Here is a 13,733-nt window from a genome sequence, read left to right as displayed (position 1 = left end):
ACAGTCGGTATCAGGTGTTTGTGCTGATACACTTTGTCTAGTTTTTGTCAGAACACTGTTCTAGCGCAATGCTGGGTTTGCTGTCCTACCCAGAGACACTTTGGCACGTGACTGGGGCTGGGGGTAAATCTTTTTAGCTTTCTGGTCAGAGGGCAACTCTACCCAGAATGCCATGGCCACCCGACTCTCAGAGTTGGGCTCTACATATACCACACAATGCCGTCACCATGAAGACACTGTACGTGAATCAGACTAATGAAGCACAAACTTTCATATCCCACGTATATATAATATAATAATATTCATATTCAATAATATACCTGTATATAAGTACCCTTATTGATCTTCTTTATTCATTTTAATTGTTTTCTTTTTTGTTGACTGGTGAGATTACCCTAAAAACATCAAATGTCGTTACCAGCTTGGAGGTAACTTCCTTGCGTGAGAGTACTATAACACACTATCAAAAGTGGCTTTTAGCAGGAAAAACAAGGTGTTTTAACCGTTAAGAACAGACCCTTTTCTTTTTTTGCATGAGTATGTTTTTAACAGACGCTCTAGGCACTGTGGTTTAAGTGTTGTTTTCTGAGCTCAGAGAGTTGGCTCGCGTACATGCTGAGGTTATCGGAGGTGAGAGACAAAACATTTTGCAGAGAGATGCAGGGTTTGAATCTGTGGTAGTGTCAGCATAGTGCACATCAGCGTGAGACTATTTTTTTTCCTCCCCTGACGATAGTTTCTACTTCTTGTTACAAAAATGTTCTTTTTAATCTGTCTGTCCATCTTTAAACTCTTTCACTTTTGAATGCATTTTTAAAAAATGTTTTCACGTAAAGCACTTTGAGTTATCTCGTGCATGAAATGTGGGATACAAATGAACTTGGCTTGCCTAAAAAAAGCGACCACGGAGAACGCAGATAACTCCTTTTGGTGGTTTCATACAGTGTAGGAACTCGGTGTCCCTGTGCTGCACAAGGACACAGTCTTTCAGAGCTCTGCAACACTTCCTGCTCATCTCACAGTCTTGACCAGAAGGATTATATGCTTCAAGAAAATAATAGTAATTAAATGGTTGGCAAAAGCTATCTAGATATCTAAGCTACAGTACATGTGACCAAATACTAGGGGTGGGTATTGGGAAGGACCTCACGAAATGATACGCATCACGATACTTGAGCCACGATACGATACACATTGCGATATCCCGATTATGCGATATCCCGATTATTATATTCTACATAGTTCACCGAAAAATTAAAAAATGCATTACACATCTTAAATTCCAAGTTGTATATGTACATCAGATGATAGTGATGGATCTTAAAATCCGAGTTGCACGTTCATCAGATTATAGTGACAATTCATGTCAAAACAATGTTTTATTATAACTATACAAGCTAAAGTTACAACATATTTGTATATGTTTTTCATATTATTTACATCATTTGAAATTAACATTACATTTAGTATGAGGTTGCTTTAATTATGTGGCAAATGATAATAAACACAAGAAAGATGTGTACTAAAACCAAGGACAGGCACAGTGATCAGTCAGTATAGATATAAATCCATAAATAAATAAACCTCTGTCCATTATTTTTCATTTTTTAAGGACAGGCAATTGTGTTATATAAAAAATACATTATAAAATGAAATAAAACGTGAAATAAAACCTGAGCTCAGTGCAGGGCCCTCCCAGGGTTGGTAGAGAGTGGCAATGCCCAGGACTGTCACTTAGGTAGGAGCACTGGGTGATATAATGGGAAAAAGATCGGGGATAAAAAAAATAAAAAATAGATATTCAAATTTTGAATATCGATATTGAATCGGCTGGAAAAGTATCGCGATATATTGCCATATCGATATTTTTGCCCACCCCTACCAAATACCCATGGTACTTGATTTTTGTTATAAATGTTAAACTGTAAAACTGTACCATCCATACTGTTTGACCTTTTTGGTTTATATATTTCTTGATAATTTACAAAACAAACCGAAAAAAAAAGGTTTACATATGTTGTCTCTCTGTGTCTTCCAGTCTGTGGTCCAAGTATCGACATCCGAAATGACATGGATGAATTCAAGCGACTGGAGAACTGCACGGTTGTAGAAGGCTACCTGCGGATCCTCTTAATCAACGACAAGACCAACAACATCAACCAGGACTCCTTCCGCTCCCTCAGCTTTCCAAAACTGACCGTCATCACCGACTACTTGCTGCTGTTCCGCGTCTCAGGCCTAGATAGCCTCAGCGTCCTCTTCCCCAACCTGAGCGTCATCCGCGGGCACAATCTCTTCTACAACTATGCCCTGGTCATCTACGAGATGACCAGCCTGAAGGACATCGGCTTGTACAACCTGAAGAACATCACCCGCGGAGCGCTGCGGATCGAAAAGAACCCGGAGCTGTGTTACATGGACTCTGTGGACTGGTCTCTGATCATGGATGCCGAGTTCAATAATGTCATAAGCGGTAATAAGATGGCAAAGGAGTGCGACAACGTCTGCCCGGGGATCATGGAGGTTAACCCACTTTGTCAGAGGACGGCCTTCAACGACAAATACGACTACCGCTGCTGGACCTCCAACCAATGCCAGAAAGGTAAACTACACTCACTGCCGTTTTATCTCTAAAGCAGATGATACGTTGGTCATCCAGGATGGTGGGATACAGGCTGACAGACATTCTGCTAGCGGTGCGTATCTCCACTAGCGAGCAAGTTGCCGGGAATCTGTGAGAGGTTTTTCCTTCATCTCCATCCAGCAGAAGGATTGTTTTCTGGCCAGTGCAAACATTTCCTCTGTTCGCTGCAGATACCTTGTCTTTAGATCAGGCTACTTCAGAAGTGAAGGGCAGCTGCAGCATAGAGCACCAGGTACCGGAGATATTGCAGTGGAGGGGGAAGGAGCGTTACAGAGAAATGAGGGAGTCCACCAGTCTGAACCAAGTCAGCTAAATATTTGCCCAGGGGACATTTCGTAATTCATGAAGAGGGATATATTGAAGAATCTTTAACTCTGGCCCTGGACTCGGGTCAAACACTACTTTAAGTAGATCAGTGAAGGGCATTATTATTCATATGTGTAACATCTTGAAGGTTCTTTTGCCTGTGCAAGGTTTGATGTGTTTCCGGTGCTTGCGTTCAGGTCCCGTCAGCCTTTCATACCGCTCTTTCAGTGAGCCTTGGAAGCTGTTTTTACAGATTTTTAGTGTGTGCGGCTTTCAGAAAAAGGTAGAGTGACAGATCAGTCTCATTCTTCTCAAAAGCACCTGAAGCTCAGCTGTTGATGACGGTACTTCTTGAAATGCAGTGCAGCAGCTTTCCGACGTGCTCCAGCCATTCTTTTTAAAGCTCTGCGTGAGGTCCGTTGACCGTGTTGCTTTTTGTGACGATATGTTGCCTTTATCAAGTTTGAGTTGTTTCCTTTGGCTGTCTGCACAGTCTCTGTTTCCCCCAGGGCCTCACGGGGTTCTGAATACGTTCACTATCAGGGTCACATGTATTGTTCTTCAAATACAAAAGAGCTCTTTGAGTCCATGTAAGAAGATAAAATTCCTTCACAGGCTGCATTTAAAAATAGTGCATAATGGTGAAACAGTTGCAGGGAAGTCACAAAAATACAGCTCCAAACTGATATTCATGTGCAGTAGCTCTTAGAGTAAAAGCCTGCAACCGTTGATCCAGGATAGTTTGGCGCCGTTATTCTCTTGGGGACCTTTTGATGTTATGGTTTAGGTGCATTTGCACAAAGGAAGTAACCGCCTGGACGACGGCTTCTCCGGCCGCTGGATCCAAGGTGTCGTTGAATAGTTTGAACAGAATATAAATCATTAGCTGTCGCCTTCACCCGAAAAAGATCTCAACCCAGTTGAACAAATCTGTGAGACTTTGAACTGAATGATTAAGGGAGCTTTGTCTTCCACCATTTATCAAAACTCTAAATGTTGGTTGTGATAGTTTACAGATGTGGATGTGTGCCAGTGAGGTGATGATGTTGGAGTCTCTGGTTCAGCAGCGAGTCAAAATAGCCGTATCGTACCCTAACTCACAGATACAGAAGTATTCTTGTTGTGAAAGCAGTGATGCTGAATTGTGCTTCATGCCATTGTTCTGTTATCTCTGTGAAAAAAGAAAAGAGATCTCCACCTTCCCACCCCATGCAGGTCCTGTGGCCGGTTCAGATTCACAAACGTCCATATCCTGGAAAACTGCGGAACAAATGAAAATCAAAGCTTTGTCCATCCCCCTGTGAACATGTCTTTTTCTGTGGAAGAGTCTGCTGTGTTTATTGTTTCTCAGTTTCTTATTTGATTGGGGAAACTGCCGGGGCTTCAGGCTTGTTGTTAGAAACATGTTTTATCCATACGCAACCTGCATCGTCAGTGTATAAACGTGGCCTTACTAGAATGGGATTCTCCATACAGCAGACTTAAGAAGTAATTTGCCTCTCCCAGAGGCCGGGGTCGAGGTCAGGGTAGATGCATTCATCTTGAGGGCCTTGAGGTCTCAACGTTGCAGATAAAGGCTTCAGAGGAAAGAAAAAAAAGTGTGTGTCTGGGTGGGGGTGGGAGCTACTAATCAGTAATGGTAGAAGAAGGTAGAGCAGGCTAGTGATGTTTCATGCTTTGATTTGTGCCCGTCTTTCTGATTTTGTCCCCCCCCCCTTCCGCCTCCATGTCTGCTTCTGTCTTAAGGTTCTTCCTCTCTTTTTCTCCACTCCTTTGCATAATTGCCTTGTTTTTCTCCAGTGCAGATGTTCCTTCAAGGGCATGCAGTGGTTTTTCTAGTGAATGCAGCCTGGTCTTCTCTTTAATTACGCTACATGAAGGGGAGTGATGTCTGCTAGCGCACTACTGTAGCCTGTGGGCCTTTAAGCACTTCCTAGAGCATAAAAAAAACCCAACAAAAAAACAACTTGTTTCCACATGTTTGTCCAGTCTTCAGGCAACAGTTTTGAGGTGCGTTAGATCAATATTCTCAGGAGAGAATGTTAACGTTAACATGAAACCGAACAGAATACACCGCATTAATGCTGGACTTCAGACTGGATAGAAGAGAGCGACTGTGTAGGAAAGAGGAGGTTGGAGGGGAGGTTCTGCATGCTTTTAGTGGCGGGCAGGGATGCGTAGAGAGACCCATACTTAGACTTTGTACATCAGAAAGGGCACCTAGGGGAAATGTCGGACAAATGTCAAACATAGAGGCTCAACAACAAGCTCTCTGTCAGGGGCTTTGCTCTTTGCAGAAAAAGGACCCTCCCTCCTCTTGTTTTTCTTCATTTTCCTATAACAGCCCCACTTGTACACACTGCCTGTTCATTTCTTTCTCACTGGGATTCTCCACTTCACTTATCCTCATCTCTCATCGTCCCTGTCAGTTGTTCTAGGGATGCTTCCTTCCCTATTTTCACCTCAGTCTTTTCTGAGGGGGCTTATCAGGCCCTGTTAACAGCCTGGGCTGTCAGATATCTCAGCTATTTACATGTCCAAGACATTCTCTTACTCACACAGTGGGTCTGGGGCTGAAAAAAGTGTCTGGGCTACGTCAAACGCCCTCCTCAGGTCTGCATTCGCCGCAGATGGCCCACGCTGCACTGTTGGACCTGATCCAAGGCCAGATAGACAAAAGCCTGTTACAATTAGGCCGATGAGCAGAAACCATGCTGCTGTAAACATGCCCGTCTCACGCCAGGTTAGTCTCCAGAGCTCCACAGCTCCACGGGGAGGCCCGTTCTCACAGAGCTCAAAGTCCTTCCACGTGTAATTGAATATTAAGTTATGGGTCGCTGTGACTCGCTGCTACTCTGGGCTTGTTTCTCATCCTTTACCTCCTCACCGTGTATAAAAAGATCAAAAATCTGTAACATTTAATTAGAGAGGTGTTTTTTTTGTTGTTTCTTAATGACTCAAAATGTGGAAGCTCTAAAACTAGTGTTGCTTTTTTTTTAACAAACAAAAGCATGTACATGGATTGATCATTTTGCGATGTCAGGAATATTTTACATAATGCTACTCGCTGTCATATCACGCCAAATCTGAACTGATATAAACCGGGAAAAAAGTCAGCAGTGCAAAAGTACTTTGGAGCCCTGGAAGTTGGGAGAGCTCTGCACCGGCCTGGGGGACTACTTTTCTTTTTTCTTTGCTTTCAATAATGTGTTTACTCTAGGGATGCCTCGATACCATTTTTTTCACACCGAGTACGAGTATTTTAATTTGTGTACTCGCCGATACCGAGTAACGGTACGATACTTCTACCACAAAAATAACTAGGCTAAAAATGCAATGAATTGGAAGACAGGTTTTATTTGCAACAGAAATTCAATTTTAAACAAAACTCGGCCGGGCTTTCCTCCGCGGCCCAGTCGTGGTGGGAGCGCACACCCCCCCAAAATGTAAAGTTATAACTGAAGCAACAAGTAATTTTAATTAGGTCTTATGCTCGGACACTTTTTTTTTTCTTCTTCCTCGTTTCTTTTGTTAATACTTTCTTGTGTGTCTTAGAGTTAGGGTTATATCCGCTGTATGGTAATCTTCATCTCTTAGCCTTCATTGTTGATGCTTGACATCGTGCCTTAAAGCTGACGCACCACATTAGTGCCTAAACCCACTGGACACTATTTTTAACACACCATATTTTTCTAGGGTAAAAAGAAAAGGTACCTTTCCCCCCAGTTGTACTCTATAGAGTAAAGATGCTGTATACTGCACGACTTCATTGGTCTGTTAAAACGGCAGCGTTTTGTTGCAAAGCAAGTCAGATATTTATGTAAATGTTCATTGCAGCTTCATTCAGACATATCCTCAACGGTGACTGCGGGACAAGCGCACACACCCTGTCTCTAATTACTGATCTGATAGAGAATCAACGGAAGTAAAAACATCAAAGTCACACGAAGCCAGGATTGTCTGACAATATGCAATATTGCCATCTCATTTTGCGAATAAAAATAAGTAAGTAAGTTGAAGCTTACTGGGCGCCTGGTGCTGCAAAGCATCGACTGGCTTCTTGCCCAAGAGGGTTTAATCAATGTTACAGTAATGAGAGTAGTTGTTTTCAGTCTTTTGTTTGTTTTGTTTCTGTCTTCATCAGCTTCTTTTTACTGTCCACTCCATGCAGTCTGTTTTTTTCTCTTCTCATTTATTTCACATTCTGTAAAATATTCATAGACGCTGTATCAAATATGGGAAACTAGGAACCACGTGACTTAGGTAGGGATCTAAGTCCAGGTTAAACTCTGACCCTCAACTAAACGGTGCATTTGGCCGTGTAAAGTTTAGAAACCAGGCTACTTGTTTACTAGCTATGCCAGGGGTCGGCAACCCGCGGCTCTAGAGCCGCATGCGGCTCTTTAGCGCCGCCCTAGTGGCTCCTGGAGCTTTTTCAAAAATGTTTGATTTTTTTTCCTTTTTTTTTCTTTTTTTCCTCTTTTTTCTTTTTCTCCTTTTTTTCTTTCTTCCTCTTTTTTTCTTCCTTTGTCCTTTCGACTTTTTTCTCGACATTTCAACTTTTTTCTCAACATTTCGACTTTTTTCTTGACATTTCGACTTTTTTCTCGACATTTCGACTTTTCTCTCAAAATTTTGACTTTTTGTCAACATTTCAAATTTTTTCTCAACATTTCCACTTTTTTCTCGAGATTGTACTTCAACATTAATCTCGACATTTCGACTTTTTTCTCGACATTTTGTCTTATTTCTCGACATTTGCCTTCATTCTAAGGCTTATACAAGACTTTTAATTTTTTGCGGCTCCAGACATATTTGTTTTTTGTGTTTTTGGTTCAATATGGCTCTTTCAACATTTTGGGTTGCTGACCCCTGAGCTATGCAATCAGTTGTTTTATTTTGGAAATCTGTTTTAGTTGGCTTCTTTGCTCCGTGTGCCAAGTTCCTCAATTAAAAATTAATCTAAATAATATTTTTGACAAGAAAGCAGAAAGTTCTTTCTTACAAACACATTTATGAGGTTAGATTTCAGAACAAGATCAAGCCGCAGAGGTAATGCTTACTTTAGACTTCCTCAAACTAAATCAAATCTTTCATGTAACACATGTTTGTTGAGGTAAATGACTGTGCGCCTTTAAGTATAGAAGGTAGGAATTCCTGCTGGCTTGGTCGTTTCACTTGTGAGGGGATAAAGAGGGGGAAACGGACAGTACATGCTGTATGCGCAGAGAGTATATGTGTGCAAGGCCATACAGAGTCTATTTGTGTCTTATTTGCAATTAGGAGCGAAACAGATCGATGTGTGGTCTCCTCTGTGTTTATCTGGGGTTGTTGTGTGCCACGGTGGGCCGGGTTCACAGATACAAGGAAGCTTTTAAATATTTAATGGCATCTCTGGAGCTTATCAAAGTCCTGCGGTAAGAGGGAGAGGAAACAGAAAAGATCTCAAATTTCAGCCTGGCTTGTACGGTACTTTCCTGGGGGCACGTTCGGCCTCATGACTCAGTGCCCATACATCCGCTGTTTCCACTGGGCACGAACGACTCGCCTGCGTCGTGCTCCATTTTGCACAAAGCCCAGGCCCTGTGCCAGTGTTGGTGCCGAAGAGATGGCACATACGCTCCTTGCCCTCCCTCGCCCACCAGGCAAGTGATGGAATGATGGTGTTTCACCTGCAGTACGGTCAAAGTTGGTTCCTTTGGCTGGATAACTACTAGGAATGGGCGATATTTTACCGTTCACCGTCAAAAAAATTCCCCACGATAAGAATTTGTCATCTCACGATAAAAAATGATAAATTCCCATTGATGACGTTTTTGTGTAAAGCTGATTTATGGTTCTGTGTTAAATCCACGCACAACGTACGTGAAGGAAGGAAGGAAGGAAGGAAGGAAGGAAGGAAGGAAGGAAGGAAGGAAGGAAGGAAGGAAGGAAGGAAGGAAGGAAGGGAGAAAACAAGGAAGGAAGGAAGGAAGGAAGGAAGGAAGGAAGGAAGGAAGGAAGGAAGGAAGGAAGGAAGGAAGGAAGGAAGGAAGGAAGGAAGGAAAGAAAGAGGAAGGGAAGAAGGAAGGACAGAGCAGGAGGAAGGAAGGAAGGAAGGAAGGAAGGAAGGAAGGAAGGAACGAACGAACGAACGAAGGGAGAAAACAAGGAAGGAAGGAAGGAAGGAACGAAGGAAGGAAGGAAGGGAGAAAAGAGGAAGGGAAGAAGGAAGGACAGAGCAGGAGGAAGGAAGGAAGGAAGGAAGGAAGGAAGGAAGGAACGAAGGGAGAAAACAAGGAAGGAAGGAAGGAAGGAAGGAAGGAAGGAAGGAAGGAAGGAAGGAAGGAAGGAAGGAAGGAAGGAAGGGAGAAAACAAGGACGGAAGGAAGGAAGGAAGGAAGGAAGGGAGAAAAGAGGAAGGGAAGAAGGAAGGAGAGAGCAGGAGGAAGGAAGGAAATGAGAGAGAGAGTAAGAAAGAAAGAAAGAAAGAAAGAAAGAAAGAAAGAAAGAAAGAAAGAAAGAAAGAAAGAAAGAAAGAAAGATAAATTCCCGTTGATTACGTTTTTGTGTAACAAACATGGCGGATCTGAGAGTGAGATAGATTTATAGTTGAAAAGTTGGAGTTGAATTGGTATTTTTTTTATCGTCATTTTTATCGTTATCGGGATAAATGCCAGAAATTATCGTGATAAATTTTTTAGTCCATACCACCCATCCCTAATAACTACAACCACCAAGGAGAAAGTTAGCATCTTAACTGCTGGGACTATTTTCAGCGTGAACCTAGATAACCTCATCCTTTTTCACTTTGGCCCGTTGTGCACTTAACTGTGTACATGCATATCCTTGCCTCAATTAATTCCCCACAAACACCAGGGACCATTGATATAAATGCCTTAAATGAAAAGCCCTGCCTGTTTTTCTTTCCATGTATACAGCATGTTTACTCGTATGTTTTAAAGTTACCCTTTTCTTCTGCTCACTTGTCTCACATGTGAAAACAAAAAGATGTCATAAAACTTCAAAAGACAAATGGCTGCTTTGGAATTCCGACTTCGCGTACAAGTTTCCACATGCTTACATCTCTCAAAACAGAAAGCAAGAAAAGCACCACAGTTATACATGCTCCGCTGTTTATGAAGTAATTTATAGTACAGCTTATATGTAAATCCTGACAGGAAGTTTTGTTTTTTACAGTGATTGATCTATGAAAGACCCTGTAGGATATTGCTTATAACCAGCTATTTTATACGTTTGTGTGTGTCTGTCTCTGCATCCACCCTCCCTTCCTCTCCTTTCTCGTGGCCTTTGCTGCACTTTTCTCGTCTAGGCCACTTTCATAAATGTCATTCTTGGGATCTGTGGGCAGCTGATCTTAACACGCTCGCCCCAAAACAGAGACTTTCTCTCCCCTGAATACACAGATCCCGGGCCCTCTAGGAGAGGGAAAACTCTCTTTGGTTACAAATAGCTTTTCTGCTCAATTGGTTTTATTGGTTGCCTTTTGGACTTTTGAGAGGCCTGAGGTGGAAGTCTTTTCACCTCCCACTTAAATGTGTTTCGAGTTCCTTGCAAATGCGTAGTTGTAAATTGACTAAATCTGCCTCGCTGTTTGAGCAGAGCGTAGGGAACGGGCCACAGATGTGTTGACTAGTAGCTATTACTAACTTTTAATGTCAACAACTGTGTTTTTCTTGGCAGAAATGTAATTTGTGAGTTTGCAAAATGTGGATGACGCGGGTATACAGTGTGTTATTGTCCGTGTATGAACAGGAACGCTTATTGTCCGTTGGACGGCTGGCCGTGCGAGTTTGTCCGACTCGAGTCCTCCGTGGCCCACAAAGGTCTTCTCTCAAAGCAATGACAGATTAGCCTATTCTCTGAGGCTTCCTCTCATAGACTTGATTGATCAGAATGGGATGTTTGTGTCTTGTCGCCAGCTTGCAAAGAGACTGACTGACACACTCAGACTCTCATCCAAATGCTCAAAGACTCTCTCAGACATATGCTCTCTTCTCTCTCTCTCATGCCACCCCTCTGACACATTTTCCCTCAGCTTGTGCCCAGGTCTGCTTGTCTCCACTGTAACTACGCCTGCTGTTTCCAGCCTTTGAAGCCTGTTTTTTAGGCCACCCAGTACCTCTGGCGATAGGCTGCCTGCTGCCTTCTGGCTGTGCAAGCGCGGAAGCTGTGACTCATCATTCACTCTCACGACTCATTCATAAATCCGCATGAATACTATAACTTCCGTGTAACCCATAATACCACTTCAGCTTTGAGGCGGTTTCCCCTGGATCCAGCTTTACATGGCAGAAAGGATGAGGGCTATCACCGCCTCTCCTGACGCCTCTCAGGGAGCTAAAGAAATGCAAAGGGCCCTCGCCGCCTTCCTGTGCCTGCCCTTGGCGCCTGCCTAGCCCGGTTGTATCCTTCTACATAACTCAGGCCAGAGTAGCTATTTACTCACAAGCCTTGGCATTGACTCCTGGGAGATAATGTGCCATGCCTGCAAGTAAGCTTTCAGAGCGTGGCTTAATTCCACAGAGGGGGAAAAAAAAAAAAAAAAAAAAAAAAATCAAGAAAAAAATCCTGCTAACAAATCTCTCCTGCAGAGGTGAGGATGTACGCTGGCATGCTGCAGAGAGGGGGCGAGCGGAGCGTCCTGCCTTGCCAGAATAGTTTATCAGGTTCACTGAGGTCATAGAAACATTGCTCCTCTATTTTCTCTCAGTTATGTGTGTGGTAAGGGGCATCTGAACTGCTCCCTCTACTGATGCCTTCATGCTTGGCTTAAATTTGTGTCTCTTTAAAAAACGTTTTGCTTCACAAGGTCAAGTCTAGATCTAAGTTTCTTCTTGTTTATGGTAGCATTATTAACTGCCAAAATATAATAATATAAATAACACACTTTGGCAGGATAATACCATGGATCTAATGGCTGATTGCACGTGCCTTTTATTATGAAAGCTTTCTAAAATGAAGGGCATCAAGCCGGGCTCCAGTTGTGGCCTGCTCTCAGTTCTTCTTCGGAGCATGTGCACGATGAGGGGATAAAAGCATGTCGTAAAATTACTAAGGAAACTTCATGAATTACACAAGATGGATTGTCTGGCACCAATTCAGTTTGCCTAAAATACTTTCTTTTAGTTGCCTTTTTGCCATCACGAAAGCTCGCATTATATTTGCTGCAAGCAACGTTTACGTCATGTAAGTTCTTCCACAACTGCCATCTCTGTAACTTTTCTGTGTAATGTCTGTAATGGCAGCAGTTCATTAGGTGACCAAACCCACTTAAAGGCAGGATAAGCAAAGGTTTCTTTCCAAAACTGTAAAGACTCATAGAAAAGCAGTCTGACTCAGTCGTCGTTTATGACTCACTGTAAGTGTGCAGACGTGTGTTGATCTTGCAGAGATCCTGTAGACTGCTTGTACTTTCTTGTTGTATTATTTCAGTGTGTTTGAGGTGCTTTTGTGCTGAAATCCTTACAGGGTGGGCGCTTCACCACAAGTCAGTTAGAGCACAAAGGAGCTAAAGATCATTAAATGGACGTCGTCACATGTTATCACTCCTACTGATTTGACTTTGTGTGTGTGCTTTTCTACGCTCCACAGCCAGGCCTTTACTATCTTACCTCAGAGCATGGTCTGGCTGCACTTTACAGTTACTGATAACGGGGGGAAAAAATGCTATTTGTATGTATTTCTTCCATTGTCTTGGGTGTATTTGCTTTAGCCAGTAAAAGCAGGATGGAAACGTGTTTCGGTGGAAATGTGGACAAAAACATTGTGACACTTTGTGTAACATTGCTTTTGCAAATCTCAGTGACCATTCACCGAATATCCGGACAGGCCCAGCCTCGTAGATCTGAAAACAATCCATAGGGCCTCCTCATGCAAGGCACAGGGCCAACAGCTGCTTATCAAACTGCCTTTGCATAAAGGCTGAATTAAGCTTCTGCGTCACACCAACGCAGAGCACACGCCGCAGCCGTGACGCCGTCGTGAACCCTTCGGAATTCTCCGTCTCTCCATTTGGTCGCGGTGCAGTACCCCCCGCGACCGCTAGTTAGCGATCTTTTCCTGAATGGTTTATCCGACTTTTTCCAGTCAAAGTGAATCAAAGAGATAAGGACAACTATTGTGCAAAAAACCAAAATAAAAAAAATCACACATAAACGAAGAAAAGAGCCCTGAAAGTTCACTACTGCTTCAAACCGGAAACCGGAAATGCGTTGCTTCCAAGTGAACCAATCACAGCCCTCTCCGTCTGCGTGTGGTCTGCGTCGCTCGACGCGTAGTTACAATTTTCGGGAGGTGCACGTCAGTGACGGCGCAGGTGACGGCGTGTGGTCTGCGTGGAGGAAAACCACACGCCGTAGGCACGGCGCAGTTTTGACGCAGAACCATATTTCGGCCTTTAGATTGGTCATCGCTTCGACCAATCAGAGCAGCAAACAAGGTGACGTATTCAAAGTGACGGAAATGAGTCAACAGGAGTGTGTGTTGTGTGGAAGAGTACATTCAACTTTTGCCGTAGCCCGTCAGCAGAACAGCAAATACGACTTACAAAAGATTGATTTGAAGGCCTTCTTCTGTTCAGTTCTCAAATAAGTCTGAATATTTAACTGTCAAACACCCGCTAATCCTCAGCTGCGGCCATTTACACTGTTTACATCTGGATCAAGTCGTCTCTCTGTCGTCATCGGGTTGAGCCCACACAGAGACCCTCCTTAAGGCCAGACTGATATGACTGGCTCCCCATGACCTTTTGAGCATTACCAATAAGCCCAAACGGTTGGAA

At 43.2% G+C, this 13,733-nt stretch overlaps 1 protein-coding gene across 1 annotated transcript in view; it reads left to right on the top strand.

The window, feature by feature from the left end:
- The window catches only part of igf1ra (insulin-like growth factor 1a receptor), a 95,891-nt gene that overhangs the window by 8,342 nt on the left and 73,816 nt on the right, over positions 1–13,733 (top strand). The window contains exon 2 of the mRNA XM_061721914.1: positions 2,039–2,602. Within this exon, the coding sequence (XP_061577898.1) occupies positions 2,039–2,602 (564 nt within the window). The remainder of the gene's footprint in view (positions 1–2,038; positions 2,603–13,733) is intronic.

The sequence above is a fragment of the Cololabis saira genome, chromosome 5 (assembly GCF_033807715.1).
Source record: "Cololabis saira isolate AMF1-May2022 chromosome 5, fColSai1.1, whole genome shotgun sequence".
Classification (NCBI taxonomy): domain Eukaryota; kingdom Metazoa; phylum Chordata; class Actinopteri; order Beloniformes; family Belonidae; genus Cololabis; species Cololabis saira.
The sequence above is the reverse complement of the archived record's forward strand: the minus strand, read 5'-3'. Positions and strand labels throughout refer to the sequence as shown.